Source organism: Lacerta agilis, chromosome 11 (assembly GCF_009819535.1).
Source record: "Lacerta agilis isolate rLacAgi1 chromosome 11, rLacAgi1.pri, whole genome shotgun sequence".
NCBI classification, from domain to species: Eukaryota; Metazoa; Chordata; class Lepidosauria; order Squamata; family Lacertidae; genus Lacerta; species Lacerta agilis.
This window is the reverse complement of record NC_046322.1, coordinates 57,274,274-57,291,832: the sequence shown is the minus strand read 5'-3', so window position 1 is coordinate 57,291,832 and position 17,559 is coordinate 57,274,274. Positions and strand designations below refer to the sequence as shown.

Sequence of the window (17,559 nt, the reverse complement as noted above, 5' to 3'; positions counted from 1 at the left end):
TAAGGCAAGGTGCATTTAAAGCAATGCAGAGATTGAGACAGGTACATGTTGGATTATTGTACGGTTTGTCTTTAATACTGGAAAGAATAATCTCAATGCCCTCCCACCCCTTGCAGCTGGGTCTCAACCTAGGTTCGGGCCCTCAGACTGACACTCAAAGGCAAATTATCTATGAACATGATGTGCAATTTGGCCTTGAGCATCTTCCACCTCCTACCAAACTTTTGACACATTGGATCACATTGGATTCTTCCAAATGTCAAGTTGCAATGAAATACAGTAGTACCTCGGGTTAAGAACTTAATTCGTTCCGGAGGTCCGTTCTTAACCTGAAACTGTTGTTAACCTGAAGCACCACTTTAGCTAATGGGGCCTCCCGCTGCCGCTGCTCCGCCAGAGCACGATTTCTGTTCTTATCCTGAAGCAAAGTTCTTAACCAGAGGTACTATTTCTGGGTTAGCGGAGTCTGTAACCTGAAGCGTCTGTAACCAGAGGTACCACTGTATGAAGTTAAATAAATAAATAAATAAATAAATAAATAAATAAAAGCAGAATAAATCTGAACAAAAATAACTGCAGACAAGAAATCCGAAAGAATTGTTTTTAAAATTAGAAATAGGTTAATTAAGAATTATTTTAATTAATATTTTAAAAATTCAAATTAAATATGAATGTGGCCTTTCTTTCTTTCTGATTAAATCAATCCATGTCCTCCAGATTAGGTGAAGAAGTGAAGAAGATTAGGATTTCTAATAAATAATGACCAGCACCCTCAAAAAGCTGCAAATCTTTGGAAGATCATAATTATCAATTGAAAATGGATTTTAAACTTGCAGTGTGGATGGAACAGACTTACCCACATTCACCAGTCGCTTTAAAGATACCACTTTGCATTGGTTGAAGCTGCAAAACCTTGCCTCGATGTGTGATTCAAAGTTGTTCTCCTGCTCCCTTCAGAAAGAAAGGCTGAAATTCCACTATTAGCAGCCTCCGAGAAAAATGTCTGTCTCCCCCCATTCTCTTCCCCCTGCACCTATATGGTGAGAGATAGCGTAATTGGACCACCTGCTTACAATCATCCTTGACCTTTGGATAAATAGAGGCCTCCACTTTGCAGTGCTCTCACAGTCTTTCAGCCCTCATGAGCATAAATGGTGCTCCTTTTAAAAGGGGATATCTGATTGTCAAGCTTAATCCAGTGGTGGCTGGCTAGAAATCCTGGTATAACAAAACCACTCATTGCAAGAGGAACTCTGACCCCTGCTCATGAATGTGTGCATACCATGTGTATGTATCATAGAGACACTTATGACAGGTGTAGGCTTCTTCCCTTCCTGTTCCTTGCAGTCTTGCCTAGTAAGGCCATAGCAGTTGCTTTATGGAAATCTCACCTTCTTCCTCCCTCACCACTGAAGGTCGTTTTCAAATCTCCTCTGACAGTTCTAGCTGATCTGATCATAAATCACCCAACACAGTACATGAGACCTAATCAGGATCTTGCTGGCTAATACAGTCCTGCTGATTTTACGTAACTGGTACTCAGCGATTGTAAATTTGTCTGTTAGCTTTCACAGGCTGGTAAAACCCGAGAGCTGCTGTATCACAAGCGGGCAATTTCTTCTAAAATCTCTGAAAGCAAAGTTTCTTCTTCAAAGACTACATTATAGTCTAATGGCTTGGCATCAACTGGCCTTCTACATGATAAAGGCCTACCCTATGGAACAGCCTCCTTTTAGAGATTAGGCAGGCACTAATAGTTGCATGCTTTCACAATCAATTCGAGACTTACCTTTTGGCCCAAATATACTAATACCAGTCCTCCAGTGCCTACAGTTTGCTATGGTTTATTATTGAATTCTTTGAATTTTTATTGTATCATCGCAATTACTGTATTTTGATAGTTGTGAACCACTTTGGCATTTGATGAATAAAAATAGTATACAAATGATTTTAAATCACCTTATGCAATCAGCAGATGTGGACAATGTGCTGGTGGCAACACCAAGGCTGCAGGTATAATAATAATAATAATAATAATAATAATAATAATAATAATAATACCCAGCCCATCTGACTGGGTTTCCCTAGCCACTCTGGGAGGCGTACAGCATATATAAAAACACAATAAAACATCAAAAATTAAAAACTTCCTGATACAGGGCTGCCTTCAGATGTCTTCTAAAAGTTGTGTAGTTCTTTATCTCCTTGACATCTGAAGGGAAGGCATTCCACAGGGAAGGTGCCACTACCAAGAAGGCCCTCTGCCTGCTTCTCGCAGTGAGGGAATTAGCAGAAGACCCTCGGAGGAGGACCTCAGTGTCCAGACTGAGCAATGGGGGTGGAGACGCTTCTTCAGGTATACTGGGCCAAGGCCTTTTAGAGCTTTAAAACTCAGCACCAACACTTTGAATTGATCCTTTAGGACTGGTGTTATATGGTCCTGGCAGCCACTCCTAGTCACCAGTCTAGCTGCTGCAATCTGGATTGGTTGTGGTTTCCAAGTCACCTTCAAAGGTAGCCCCATTGCAGTAGCCGCATTGCAGTAGTCAGGGACAGCTGCATGTTCCTGCATTGCAGGGGGTGGGATTAGATGATCCTCAGGGTCCCTTCCAACTCTATGAACCTATGATTCTATGAGAATGTGCTCCCTCAGCCCCTGTCCCTCCTGGCTTATCAAATCTAGTAGAGGAGGACTGGCTGGTTGGTCCAGAGTGTGGTTAAGGCTTTGCTGCGTGAAGAGGTGGTCCTTCCTGCATTGAAAGTGGCAGTGGTGTGACCGCTCCTACAGAAACCAACTCTGGACCTTTTGGATTAGAACAGCTATTGGATAGATGCCAATACACCCTTTGGGAGGAAGATGGTGAAGAGGGCCATGGTGGGGCAGCTGCAGGCATTCTTGGAGAACACAGATTATTTAAAACAAAATAAAAAATAAAAAATAAAAAAAATCCTTCCAGTAGCACCTTAGAGACCAACTAAGTTTGTTCTTGGTATGAGCTTTCGTGTACATGCACACTTCTTCAGATTATTTAGTTCCATTCCAGTCTGGGTTCAGGCCTGGCCACGAAACTGAGTCACCATTGGTCATCTTGACAGATGACCTCTGCAGACAGCGGGACAAGGAAAGTGTGACCCTGCTTCTGCTTTTTGGTATCTCATTGGCATTTGATACCATTGAGCATGGTATCCTCCTGGACCAGCTCTGGGCACTGTCCCCAATCCTACGTTCAGGACCAAGCCGAGAGCGTAGCATTGGGAGAGTGCCTTTTGGCCCCCTGGCAACTACATTATGGGACCAATTTACCTATAAGGTCACTTTACCCCACATGTGCCCACTTGACCGCATTGATTGGCTGAATCGGCGCTACTACAGGTGCCACATAGTACCTGTTCTGCATTTGTAAGAACTCCATAATTCAGTGTGGCAGCACCTGCACTTTGGAATTCATTGCCTATTGAGATGAAGGAGGTGCCTTTACTGTACCCTTTTTGGCACCTGCTAAAAACATTCTTGTTTCGACAAGTCTACCCAGATGTGTAGAAAATTGAGGTGATTTTAATATGTTTTAGTATTTTAACTTTTGTATTTTTTAAAGTATGGTTGTGAATTTTTCTTGATTTTCTTGTTCTATCTTTTCGTAAACAGCTTTCAGGGTTTTTTTTAACAATCAAGGGGTGTGTAAATTTTATCAAATAAATAAATAGTATATCTATATTTCTATGTATTTCATAGAATCATAGCTGAGACATCATAAGTATTGTGGGTGGAATTCAAGGGAGTGCTAAGTGGGATATGTGCACAGGGAATGAAGTCCACTCACACAAGAGGACTCTTGTGCCCTCTCTCCACCACTGGTGCCATGCACACCGTGGATGCTTACAACTGGTAGGCTTGATCCACTCTGCAAGATCCTGTGCCTGTCCATTTCATCCACTTTGGCCAAAAGGAGAAATGTTATAGCCATTTTTAGATTACCCAGAAATACAGGTCTTCTTTTATACAAAACTTGGAACACAATTTGAAGTGCAGGAATCACAGAGCAATTCAGAAATAGCTCAAAAAAATTAAAATTAATGTTGGGACTCATGCACATTCCTACTCAATAGCATATGGCTCTAAGAAACCAATGCACAGCCTGCCAGTAAACTGGATTAGAAATAATCATGACAACTCTTGGGCCCAGTCGAAGATGGCTAGTAGAGGAAGGAATAATAAGAAGTGAGAGGGATCCAGAAATGAGAGGAACCAGGAAGCTGCTTTTGGGCTTCCCATAAGCATCTGGCTCGCCACTTTGAGAACCGGATGCTGGGCTAGGTGGACTTTTGGTCTGATCCAGCAAAGTTCTTATGCACAGGACTAGCTAAGAAACCATTATTTCTTTCAGTGCTCATGAAGGAAAAGGGGTGGGAAGGGTTGCAGTATATAATATCTAGTAAAATGATGACTTTGTATTTCAGCTCCTCTAATTGCATACAATTTTATCCAGGTTTGTTACTTTGTATAAAACATTCTGACATGATATTTTCTGACAGAGGAGCAGTTCATGGGAGCACACTCGTCTCCCTAAATTGCACTCTTAAGACATTCTTGAAGTGGCTTAAGCTCTTTTTCACTAACCCAAATGTTGAAGAAATAAGACATGCAAAAAAGGAGAGAAGGTGTATTTCATGCAGACTGCTCAATCATTCATACTGAACCATGCAATTCCCTCATCTTCCATGGAAATCTGTACCATTTCTGTGTGGCTTAGCGTGAATAATTGACCTCAATCATGCCTTTTGAATCCTGCCATCTGGACATGCCCTTATTCTACGGTAGAACTTGGACTGGATAAACTTAGACCAAAGCCAGTCTGGGGGTGCTCACTGCCTCCATGGCATGAAACATCTTCTGTTCCTTTTATTGGTGTGCCAGTTGGACATAGACTCAATGTTGAGATGTACAGGTACAGAATCACCAACATGGGGGCTCCTAAGTGCCCTTGCTGTTGCTTAAGTTGCCTTAAAACTCTAGATTGACGATGACATAAAGCTTCGTGAGCATAGATGAGGAGGCATTATTTCACCCACCCATTTGGCAGCGATAGCAGCAAATAAAGTGTACATTCTCCAGACTCTCCAAGTGTCCCTATTTTCCAGGGACAGCCCTGAATTTACAGAAGCCGTTCTGGTTTCTGGTTTGATCCTGGAATGCCCCGCTTTCCCTTACAACGTCCCTATTTTCATCAGAGAAATGTTGGAGGCTATGGAGTTATGCGACCCCCGAGCCAAGCTTTAGAAGACAACTGAAGGTGCTCTGTATACAGAAGTTTTTTCAATGTTTAATGTTTTTATATATGTTGGAAGCCACCCAGAGTGGCTGGGGCAACTCCGTCAGATGGACAGGGTATAAATAATAAAATTGTAATACCCCTCCTCACCCTTTCACTATATATAAGGGTCTGGTGACTTCTGTTTCAGTGTGTCTGAAGAAGTGTGCATGCACACGAAAGCTCATACCAAGAACAAACTTAGTTGGTCTCTAAGGTGCTACTGGAAGGAATTTTTCATTTTATTTTGTTTTTACTACAGCAGACCAACACAGCTACCTACCTGCAACTAATAAAATTGTTGTTTTTGTTGTTGTTGTTGTTGAATAAGACATCCCTATTTTCATTGGAGAAATGTTGGAGTGTATGCATTCTCTGCCATCACTGTGTCCACAAGAGCTTCGCTCTGACTCCTGCAGCAACCAGCGGTATCATATCAGTGGTGCACTTTAGCGCCAATCAGCTGATCTGCTCCTACAGCAAGCCCTGCGGTTGTGCTAAGGTGTACCTGATTAGGAACAGCAAAATGCAGCCCATCTTAGCAGGGCTTGCTGTCAGCAGAGTGGTGCTCACAACTAGCCTTGCCTGCCCACCCAAGCTCCTGATGGACATGGTTTGTGGAAAATCTCCTCACAGGCCAAATCAGGTCTGCTGCTGAGCTCAATTTGACCAACAGACCATTTTTATTCGACAAAATTTGTATTCTGGTGAACTATAAATAAAACCTCCAAGCAGTTTACAAAGAATATAAAATACACATTTTGAAAGCCATGTCAAAAGGTCAGCTGCATTTTGCATCTATTACACCATGGTCTGTGGACCTCACTGCCTTGACTACATTCAAACCTATTTCATACAGGCATCAATGCTGGACATCTGGAGGGCTTATGTTGCCTTTTTGTTTTCAGATTTGTGTACTGATGGTTGCTTTATCTTCAGTATGAGTTAATAGTGATGATGATGATGATGATGATAATCACTCGTCTTTCTTCTACAATTTTCTTCTATCTTTTTTATTTATTTCATCTTTTTGCTTATTTCAAATAAATAATAATAACTTTTAAAATGTGCCAACCCTCAGAAGGTGCACTGATGCTCATGGCATTTGTTATCATGGCAGGATGCTGTTGGGAGAATTTGATTTTAGGTACAATTTGTACATTGAACTTAGGTACAATTTGTACCTTGAGCAGAAGCACTGTTCTCTAATTTGTGAGAGTTTTTGGTGAAGCAGGGGGTTCTGAGTTTTTGAGAGCATGCAACAGGAGACACACATGTGAAACCTGGATAAAATGCCACTTTGAAGGCTGTTAAGGGAAATTAGCACAGCAGCTATTTCTCTTTACTGTAATCATGGTTATATCTGAATATTGCGCCTAGTATGCACTTGTGTTTCAATTTAGGGAGCAATACCCTGACATTTGGCAGCAGGACAAGTAGAATGATCAAATCAAAATGGAATGCAAAACAGGTAAATGGAAAAAGTTGAATTTATTTTGCCTAAGCTAGCTACTTATCCACTATCTTTATTTCACTCGTCCTTTTTATTGTTTAAATGTGTAGGTAATTCTAGAGGAAGTAAGGCATCTATCATGAATCTTCCAGTCTTACAGGTTAACTTCAGAAGGTTCCACCTAAGCTCCAGCCTACCTGGAAAACTGTGTTAAATGAATCCAGAACAGCTGCACGAGAGGCTGGTCTTTCAAAACTGAAAGCAACTTCACACATCACTTTCATCAGTGGTAATGATACCTGTACATTAAAACAACAAAAAGTATTGTGGTGCAAACAAATTTATTAGGGACTCATCTTTCATGGACTGCGGTCCACTTAATCAGATGCATGATATGTTATTCTGAATAATAGGTATATATATACACACACAAAGCATGTTATTTTTTTTTAAAAAAATCAAGACTCCTTGTGATCTGCTCCCCATTTCTTCCCACCCAGGACTCTCCTCCTTGCCTGCTCTCCAGCAGCTGCTACAAGCTGCCCAAGGGAGGAGGTCAGTAAGGACAGCCATGGAGAGGTGATGGAGAGGCAACTGGATGTTTCTTCACAGCCACCACTGCCACCGCAGTTGCTCAGAACAAGTAGTAGTAGTAGAAGAAGAAGAAGAAGAAGAAGAAGAAGAAGAAGAAGAAGTAGAAGAAGAAGTAGTGTTTGGATTTGATATCTCACTTTATCACTACCCGAAGGAGTCTCAAAGCGGCCAACATTCTCCTTTCCCTTCCTCCCCCACAACAAACACTCTGTGAGGTGAGTGGGGCTGAGAGACTTCAAAGAAGTGTGACTAGCCCAAGGTCACCCAGCAGCTGCATGTGGAGGAGTGGAGACACGAATCCGGTTCCCCAGATTATGAGTCTACCGCTCTTACAGTAACCACTACACCACACTGGCTCTCAAGTGCCTCCTCCCTGAGCTCGGTGGCAGCAGCACTGGTGGGGGAAATATGGACATTCCAGAATCAAATAAGAATCTGCGATGGCTTTCATAATTCTGGGACTGTTACTGGAAAATAGGGACACTTGGAGGGTATGAGGTGGTAAAGAAATCAATGCCTGATCTGCAGGGCTTTTGTCCTGTGGCACCTGCTGCTTTGTCTTAGCATGGCACCTGTACCAGGTGTTAGCAACCTGTTTTGGGTTCATGGACACATGTGTAAACCAGAAAAAAATTGTGTGGGCACCATTTTCCTATCACAAACTATTCTGTTGGGTAAAATAGAATGTATCATTGAGTGGGGGGGGAGGAGACCCAGTGAGCACCAGGGAAAACCTCTGTGGGCACATGCGCACCCACATTTATGAGGCATGATTTATGGTGTATATTAATAAGAAGCAGAGCCTATCCATATGTTTTGTTACATAGGAATTTAAATCTTTGAGTTTTGTGCTTTACATGTATGCTTACAGGATGTTCCAGTGCCAGGTATAAGGGCTCAGAACAAATTGATGAATGCATGTTTTGCATAACTTCAGCATCAAATGATAACTTGAAAGTATGAGATGGCCATCAGGCGATCAAGCAGCACAGACTGATCCTTAATACCATTGCATCGTATCATCCCACATTACAACATGCCCAAGAACTAAACTAGACATGATGTCTGGTGTGTATTTATCTTCTAAGAATTAGCTGATCATAATTGTCCCTGCACTCTGCTATTTGCAATGAGAGAAAAGCTCCCTATCAATATTTTTTAAAAGAAAACTCTTGCATGCTAGCCAGGGCAAATGCCATATCTAGCTTGGCCTCGAATGAGTGATAGGATATTAAGTACTGCACAGGAGGTTGATATCGCAATTAATCTCTTTTCTGACCATTTAAAATCCCTTTTTATGCACTTTCAGTTGCATTTTTTTAAAAAAATCTTCCCAGCCCTTGCTCAACAATGTTTTTGCTGTTTTCCCTGACAGCAATGGATGCATCTCAGTCTAAGCCAGAGAGTTCTCCATCTCTTATGAGTAATTCTGAGGCAAAAATCTCTTTTCGTGACCCTTTACTATACTAGTGGAAAGATGGTTCATGATCAACATGCAATACAAAGGGCATTTCACAAATGACAGCAGTGAGAGATGCAGGATAAGGAGACTGTTAAAGAGGTCAGTCACCTTCTTGGTTAATTAGCGAGAGTCTTCTGGACAAAACCTTGAGATTTGATTATTAGTGTGTGGTGTCCTCGGAAGAGGTGCGACTCACTTGCAGCTGACAGCCTTGTTCCCCGCAGCTAAAGGATGTTTTTAAGGGTAACATATGATAAAAAGCTGAAATTGGATTTCACAAGAGTGAGGCACGCCATGAGTAATCATATTGCTTCAGGCGTGATAGATGCTGCTTTGTGCAACATTATTTCCCTCAGCTCCACGGTTCATATACAGGCACACAACATAATCTATAATTGCACTAAATGGTGTGAAAGGGAAACATGTTCCAAGGGTGATATGCTAATGACACATAGCTGGTAGCTGAAGGAGAGAGGGGGAAAGGCTGGTATCATGAGGTGCATATTCAATTGTTTGCTGGCTTTGAGGACAGGTGAATTGGAATCTTCTTAAATATGGTATTAAATGAATTAATGCTGTTGGGTTTGCGCACGCGCGTACACACACACGCGTACACACACACACACACACACACACACACACACACACACACACACACACACACACACACACACACACACACACACCCCTCTGGTCAGCCATCCATCAGCCACTTTCCAGTTTGCAATTTTGGTGCTTTGATGTTGAACTGGACCAACTAAATGCTTCTCACAACAGCAGAGGGCAGTGCAGAGCTAAAACTGACGCTCAAACCAAACAGCTCACTCTGAACGCCTGCTTCAAACCATAGGGCTACTTTAGTCACTGAGGAAATTAAACTGCTAATTATGTGTGTGTAAACAACTGAATATGGTCTAATTTGTTGCACATGATTTCAAAAGCACCCAGAGCAGTTTCTTTGGCTTAAATTTTAAAGCATCAATGGCAATTCATCCACTAGTAGTTGTTGCATGGTGCGTGTGACTTGTGTTTTCCAGACAGGTAGCTCAAAGTTGATCAACAGGTCACCTAGTCCAGCACCCTGTCCAAGGCAAAACTTGCCACATACTAACTACACAGAAACCGTCCCATGTAATGCATATCATGCTAGAGTTGCTGCCAAATTTCACAAAAAAAGGAAATTACACAGTGAATCCAAAAGCTATAGGACCCATGGACTGTGAACCAGGAAGTCCCCAACCCTAGTTTCTGCCGTGAAATCACTAGGTGGCCTTAGGCAATCCATGCTCTCTTTCCCTCACTTCCCACAGAGGAACCAGCTTCCGAAGAAGAAGGGGGGGCTGGCGGCACTCAGCACGTGACGTCCAAATGTTGTGCACGTGGTGTCAGGACGTTGGAGGAGCCGGGGGCAGAGCTTTCTCCCGTTGCTGCTGCTGCCGCCACCAGTCTGGGGCTGCCTCCTGCCTCCTTCCCCTCTGTGGCAGGAGGGGGAGGAGATAGAGATGGCCTGAGGCTGCACTCTGCTCCACGCTTGGCCTCCTCTACCACTTTTGGACATTGGGGGATGGCCTCCTCCCAATAAATATTCAGGGAGCACAAAAGGGCTCGGCCCCTAGGAGATGGAGCCCCTGCTTCTCCATATGTGTGTGTGTGTGTGTGTGTGTGTGTGTAAAAGGGGTGGATGTTTGTTCATGACAGCCTTTCTCCTAAACCGCTGGCCAATTACGCTCAAAATTTCACACAACATTCCATGGGTACAGGGGGAGGGTTCTTAGCCAGGTGGGTCGCGGAAAAAACACACCTAACCCACCTAAAACGGTGAATTTGTGCCAGCCAATGAGCAGCTCCTAGCCCCAACTCCTCCTCTCCAACATCCAATCAACGAACACCTCAGCTACCTCCGTCCAGCCAATTAGCAGCTCCTAGCCCCTCCTCCTCTTCTCCAACATCCAATCAACAAACACCTCAACTACCTCCGTCGTAAGCTAACTTTTGCCGCTGCGGCCGCCAAAACCAGGGTCGTGTGCACGGGCGGCGTAAATATCATTTTTACCTCAGACAGGCAGCATTTCAAATGGAAAAGCTGTGGGGAGGGAAGCGAAAACGGGGTCTCCTTCCAGTGGGGGGGGGGTCAGGCACCCAGGAGTAGATATGAAACGGAGGGAGGGGGTCATCAGACGGAAATTGCGTACAAATAAAGAGAGAGAGAGAGAGTCCGTGACAACAGAGGAGAGGGAGGGGGAACAGGAGGGGGAGAAAAAAGGGTGACAGGGAAATCTCAGGGCTGTTTCAACAAAATAAGCCACAGCAATGTGTGACCGGGCAGCTAGTATAACATACCAATATTACAGAGTTACCTTGTACAGTTGCTGAAAGGTAGAGGTGAGGGCAGGCTTCTGGGCCTCTCTGCCCTGCCCTTGGGACTCTCCCTAGGCCACACCAACTCTTCTCAGATCTGACAACTGATCCATTTTTAAGTGGCTAATTGAGCTGGCTTAGTTTGTTTTTAAATCACCAACTTTTATAAATCTTTTTTTTTTTTTACTGCTGTTGAATTGCTTTCAGTGTATTTTTATCATTCTTTTTTGACTTTCAGATTTTTTAAACTGGTGTTAGAACGTAGGGTAGAGTACAAATACGAAAAGCAACATTAATGCACTACATTTGTTCAGAAGTTCCTGCTTGGGTGAAACGTAATTCCAAGGTCCGTAAAAAAAAAAAAAGATGAGACTGCATAAATTTCACTGGGGGGGGGGAGGTTCTGTATCACCCTAAAGCATGGTGTAACACAGAGAACAAGAACAGCATAGAATGCCGCTTAGTTACAGGGCAAATAACTCAAGGCAGGCTGTGCCAATGAGCTAAAGTTAAACCAAACACTACAGCGCAAAGACAATGCACAAAACATACCGAATGATGTGCATAATCTGTGCTACACTGAGATATAAGTGAGAGACTAAGCCAGACCAGCTATGATGCAAGTGAGGCCACTGCTTCAAGTGGCAGAAGCCCCCCATGCAGCATGCCCTGGATGATTTAAGCGTATGAGTTGTGCGGATGGCTTCTGGAAGACCTAAACCACTTCATCTTGTGCAGCTTGAAGAGGGAGAACGTTTGCTCTTCAGAAATCAGGCTGATCCTTTTTCAGCTTGTCGTAGTCAATGTTCACCGCATAGAACTTGTACTGGTCGTTGAGTCCCAGCTTGTTCCAAGGCTCCGGGTTGTTCTTTTTGTCCCAGCAGACATCAGGATTGTGAAGAGCAAGGCGCATGCATGCAGCATGCCCATGGGTGCCCTGCCTCCCACACCAGCAACATGCCATCAGTGCCCATTCTGCGCAAGATCGCAGTCATTTTGGGAAAGTTCTCACCCAAAATCACATGAGATCTTGATCTCAATGTGAATTCGGGTGAGATGCCACCCAAAAAAGGTGTAATCTTGGCCAAAATTGGCACCAGTGGTGTTGCCATTTCTCTGTCAGCGGCTGATGGGGCAGAGTATGTGGTGCTGGCGGAGGAGGTTGTATCAGCAGGACAATGTGACACTCCCTGTTTCACCACAATTGGCAAAAGGGGATGTGCCACCCCTGGTGAAAGTACGACCTCTCATCAACACCTTTGGTTTATCCTGGCACAAGCCAAGCGGGAGCCATTTTTTACCTACTGCTTTTATGTAAAGAGCAAAGTTGCAGCTAACACTTAATAAATATCAATTAATTAATTAATCAATCAATCCAGTTTAGGAAATCCATACCTGCTGAATAATATGCCCTGTGTAACCTGCAAGCAGAGTGCTAATTGATTGCGGTCAAGATTCCATATATAGCAGCATTGAAAATGTAATTTTCTCTCTTGAATTAGCCATGTGCTCCCAGCGTAGGGATTAATTAAATAATTAATATTTGTAAGCCACAAACATGTTTAAATTTAGCATCAATTCTTGTACATTTAGCAGCTGGGATTAATTTGTTTACTGCATAATTTTGCCATTATGCGTGTATGAAATTTCTGTATCTGAGATTACATATTGCCTCCTTCTTTGAACACTGCTGGTATGAGGCAATGGACATGGACATGGACATAAGGATACAGTCATACCTCAGGTTGTGAACGCTGCGGGTTACGTCTCTTCAGGTTGCACTCAGCACTGAACCCGGAAGTACCGGAATGAGTTACTTCTGCGTTTCGGTGCTTGCGCATGCGCAGAAGCGCCGAATTACGTCACGCACGTGCGCAGATGCGGCACTGCGGGATACAAACGCTGAAGGTTGTGGACGTGCCTCTGTCGCGGATTACGTCCACAACCCGAGAGTCCACTGTACTCCTTATTCCCAAATATTTTTACTGCTTTGTCAGGCTATATCATGTGACTCATAAGAAGTTTCTTATGTTCCAGTAGTACTGTACCATGTAGAGTCTAACATCAGCCTAAAGTCAAGAAGAAGAAGCAGCAACATCACATTGTGCTGATGGCTTAAGAATTGATTTGTTCTGGTAGCAAGATTAAGTGGGATAGCAAGAATTAGTGCCTGACAGTCCCATCCTAGGAAAACACTGCTTGTAAAAAAAAGGGGGGAAATGCATGGGTTGGGGTTTATTAAAAACAGCATGCTAACCTGTTCTGTATGTTGGACTTGCAAGGCAGCCTGAGACATTGCCTTGGTGCACCCGAGTGCTGGAAGAACAAGATGTTCTCATCAAAACAGAAGTGCCACACAAAAGGCAGCAAGTTCTCTCCCTCTTTTCCTTTATTGGCTAGGCCCACATATCCCTGTTAAAGGTAAAGGGACCCCTGACCATTAGGTCCAGTCGCGGACGACTCTGGGGTTGTGGTACGCATCTCGCTTTATTGGCCGAGGGAGCCGGCGTACAACTTCCAGGTCATGTGGCCGGCATGACTAAGCCGCTTCTGGTGAACCAGAGCAGTGCACGGAAACACTGTTTACCTTCCTGCCGGAGCGGTACCTATTTATCTACTTGCACTTTGATGTGCTTTCGAACTGCTAGGTTGGCAGGAGCAGGGACCGAGCAACGGGAGCTCACCCCATGGCAGGGATTCGAACCGCTGACCTTCTGATCAGCAAGCCCTAGGCTCTGTGGTTTAACCCACAGCACCACCCGCATCCCTATATCCCTGTTAAAGGTAAAGGGACCCCTGACTATCAGGTCCAGTCGTGTTAAGTATTATTATGATTAAATTTATATACCGCCCTATACCCACAGGTCTCAGGGTGGTTCGCATTCTGCGTTTTCTGCTCCCATCAGTAGCAACCATCTGATACAGGAAGCAAGGAAAAGCACATACTGTACGCTCCAACATTTCCCAAGACAAAATGGGGACATTTCTTGCCAGCCCCCCCCCCATACACAATCACCACCACAATGACCCTGCTTGCCTGCCACAGAAGCCCTGCGCACTTACTCAGAAGTAAGTCCTACTGCTGATCCCTCCTAAGCTTGTGGGTGCGCATCCCTTCAGCACCGGGCAGGGAAGCGGAGCTGTAGCAAGTGGGCGGCAGTGAAACCAGGCGCTCACGTGAGCAGCTAATTGAAATTGAGTGCAAATTTAATAAATAAATGGACAAAGAAGATAAACAGTCCATAACAGCGGCTCGTCCCAGAGCTTTGTGCTCTGTGACAATTGAAAGCAGGGTTTGTGCCATTGGGAAGGAGTTTGTTTCTAGGTGCCCCACACATGGTAGGCGGAGGGGGGGACTTCCCTCAGTCCAAGCCACCAACACACCCTGTCCACAAGCAGCCGCTGCTGCAATGGCTTTTGGAGAGGAACTCCCCAAGGTAAGCAAGGACATGGAGAGTGCTTTGCTGATGAGAAGCTGGAGGTGGAAGAGGGTTGCTTTGCAGCCACGAGGCTCACAGCGCAGGTAGCCTGAGACAGGGAGGAGGTACTGGGGAGAAGGCGCCAGGGACTCCATTCTCCCCATGGATGCTTGGCCGGTTTCACTTGTCTCTATGGTCTATGGAGCTCATAGAGATCAAAAAGTGACCATAGAGTTAGAAAAGTTAGAGTCAAGTGACCACAGAGATAGAAAAGTGTCGAGTCAAACACAATTCAGAACATTTGGGACAATTCCTTGATAGCTCGTGTTTTTCCGTGATTGTCCCAGCCAAATCGTGGCACTTGGAGGGTATGAAAGCACCATGTGATGACATTACGGTTAAGTTAAGGTTACCAGGTGTCCCCGTTTCCCGGGGACAGTCCCCGGATTTACAAATCAGTCCCCTGTCAAAATCCATCTATTTAGTAGGAAGTTGAAAAGTGTCCCCGGATTCAGTGGAAAAAAACTGGTAACCTTAGGTTAAGTGATCCAACCTCTGTGGAGGGTGTCTTCTCTTCTGCTGTTTATGTATGACCACATTATGAGCTGAAGTAAATTAAGCTTTATTCTTGAGGAGGCTTGGGACTATGCACTGAATGGAAAATAACTGCAGGCCACACCTCTGAGTCAGCTGCTCTCCAGGAGCTAGCCTCCTGGGTCATAGCTGTTTAAGGGGCCACATGACAGCTGTTTAATTGGTGGTGCATACATTACAGAGAGGTCTGCTGCTTTGGGGTAGATCTGCCCTGATCTGATGGTACTAAATATGAATGTTTTGAGGCAGAAAAATACATAAACAGATTGCTGTCTTTAAACCCCCTGTATTTGCTGGTCACGCCTCTCCTGTTTGCCCAGTACAAACAGTGATACCGAACAAGCACTCCACATGATAATGACTGTTGGACAAGCTGTTTTTTAGAAAAGGTCAATTAACAACTGTCCCGCTGGACAGATGCAGTGATGAGAAAGGAGTGAGCTTTGACTTAATTCTGAATGTTTCATATGATCTATCTATCTATCTATCTATCTATCATCTATCTATCTATATTCAGTTTATTTGTCTAGGCTTTTAAGGGGCTTTCTTGCAAAGATAATGATGATCCATTTTACTTATCCAGTGAGAGCTTTGAACTGAAGGCTTTTTCCTTGAGTGTATAGTTAGAGCATTAAGGGCAGTATTGGGTAGAACAGCCAATCAGAGTAATGAGTCTCCACTGCTTGGGAAAGCGAGATTAATCTAAATCAAATACTTTCCACTATGGCAATTTTAACTAATTCCCTCATGAAAGTACAAGAGATATGTGAAACCCCTACAGTCAGCATAAACCTCCTGGTAGGGCTAGACAGGTAATACCTTTTAAGCTTGTTAATGTCTTATCCTGCTGGTTTCTACAAATGATTCAAAGAATAGCTGAGTACTTTTCAACCTGTCATTACAGAGAAATGCAACTTTCAGCCTGGAGATGGAAGGTGCAGTGTTGTGTGGTGTGTGTGTGTGTGTGTGTGTGTGTGTGTGTGTGTGTCACACACACACACACACACACACACACACACAACTACAGCATGATAACAGAGAGATTGTTTCTGCTGTCTGTACTGATTTAATTAATATCTATATTACGCACTTCCCTACTCGCCCCGAGATATTTATACACCTTGGGAGCCTATAATAGGGAAAGCTATCGTGAAATAGCAGCACATTTTCATGTCAAGGCTGTTAGAATAAGAATCAGTTATGCTTAAGATAAGAGAAATGGAGGGGCCTTGATAAAGGAGGGAACTGATAATCCATATTCCCCTTTACAGAACTGGGCTCAGCAACATAGGCAGTATAAAGGGAAGCAAGAGACAGTTTAAAGCGGGGGAGGGGGAGTCTAAAGTAGATCTGGTGAGGGTCTTCAATTAACAGCTCACAACTGTAACCCAAACAATTCGTTCTGCGCATACACAGACCGGAAAAAACCCGGGGGGGGGGGACCCGGAAACTGCTCTGCGCGTGCGCAAACCGCGTGTGTGTCAGGTTGCGCTTCTGGGTTAGCAGAGTTCGTAACCCGAAAAGTATGCAACCCAAATCGTACGTAACCTGAGGTACCACTGTAATGTTACAAGCCCAGGATCACATGGGAGGAACCCACATTATGCTTCTTTCTGTAACACTGTTTTTCCAAAATAAAAAATATAAAAATTCCTTCCAGTAGCACCTTTAGAGACCAACTAAGTTTGTTCTTCGTATGAGCTTTCGTGTGCATGCACACTTCTTCAGATACTGTTTTTCCAGTCCCTGAGAAGGTCAGGGATAGCTGTGTCAGCCTGTGTTGCAGCTAAAGCAACAAAAAGTACTGTGGCACCTTAAAGATTAGCAACAACAATAAGCTTTCGTGGACTAGAGAACCAGTGTGGTGTAGTGGTTAAGAGTGGTAGACTCGTAATCTGGTGAACCGGGTTCGCGTCTCCGCTCCTCCACATGCAGCTGCTGGGTGACCTTGGGCTAGTCACACTTCTCTGAAGTCTCTCAGCCCCACTCACCTCACAGAGTGTTTGTTGTGGGGGAGGAAGGGAAAGGAGAATGTTAGCAACTTTGAGACTCCTCCAGGTAGTGATAAAGCGGGATATCAAATCCAAACTCTTCTTCTTCTTTTTCCACACATGCAAAGGGGTGGGGAGATTGTAAACAGGTCAGAGGGAAAGAATATTCAGAAAGTACAGAAAGTGACAATGAGTAGTTTTAACAGTGGACATTCACAAAGAACGTGTAGGTCAGTGGTTTTCAAAGGGTGTGGCAGGATGGCAAGTGTGTCAGGAGGATTCAAGGATAATGAAAGAAACAAATATTTCAGTGTAGTGTAGTATCAAAATAATTGTTTTATACTTTCTGGGTGTCCCATGATCATATAATAAAGTAGTT

The 17,559-nt window shown here is 43.9% G+C and overlaps 1 protein-coding gene across 1 annotated transcript; it reads right to left on the bottom strand.

The window, feature by feature from the left end:
* Window positions 1-11,839: 11,839 nt before the first annotated feature.
* LOC117054965 (cytochrome c oxidase subunit NDUFA4-like) lies at window positions 11,840-12,089 on the bottom strand. The gene has a single exon (XM_033164231.1). It carries the CDS (start codon window positions 12,087-12,089, stop codon window positions 11,940-11,942), a length of 150 nt encoding a protein of 49 aa, XP_033020122.1. The 3' UTR covers window positions 11,840-11,939.
* Window positions 12,090-17,559: the final 5,470 nt, after the last annotated feature.

Bases quoted from the DNA above. Each gene is read 5' to 3' on its own strand.
- LOC117054965 (XM_033164231.1), bottom strand. From the start codon at position 12,089: ATGCGCCTTGCTCTTCACAATCCTGATGTCTGCTGGGACAAAAAGAAC.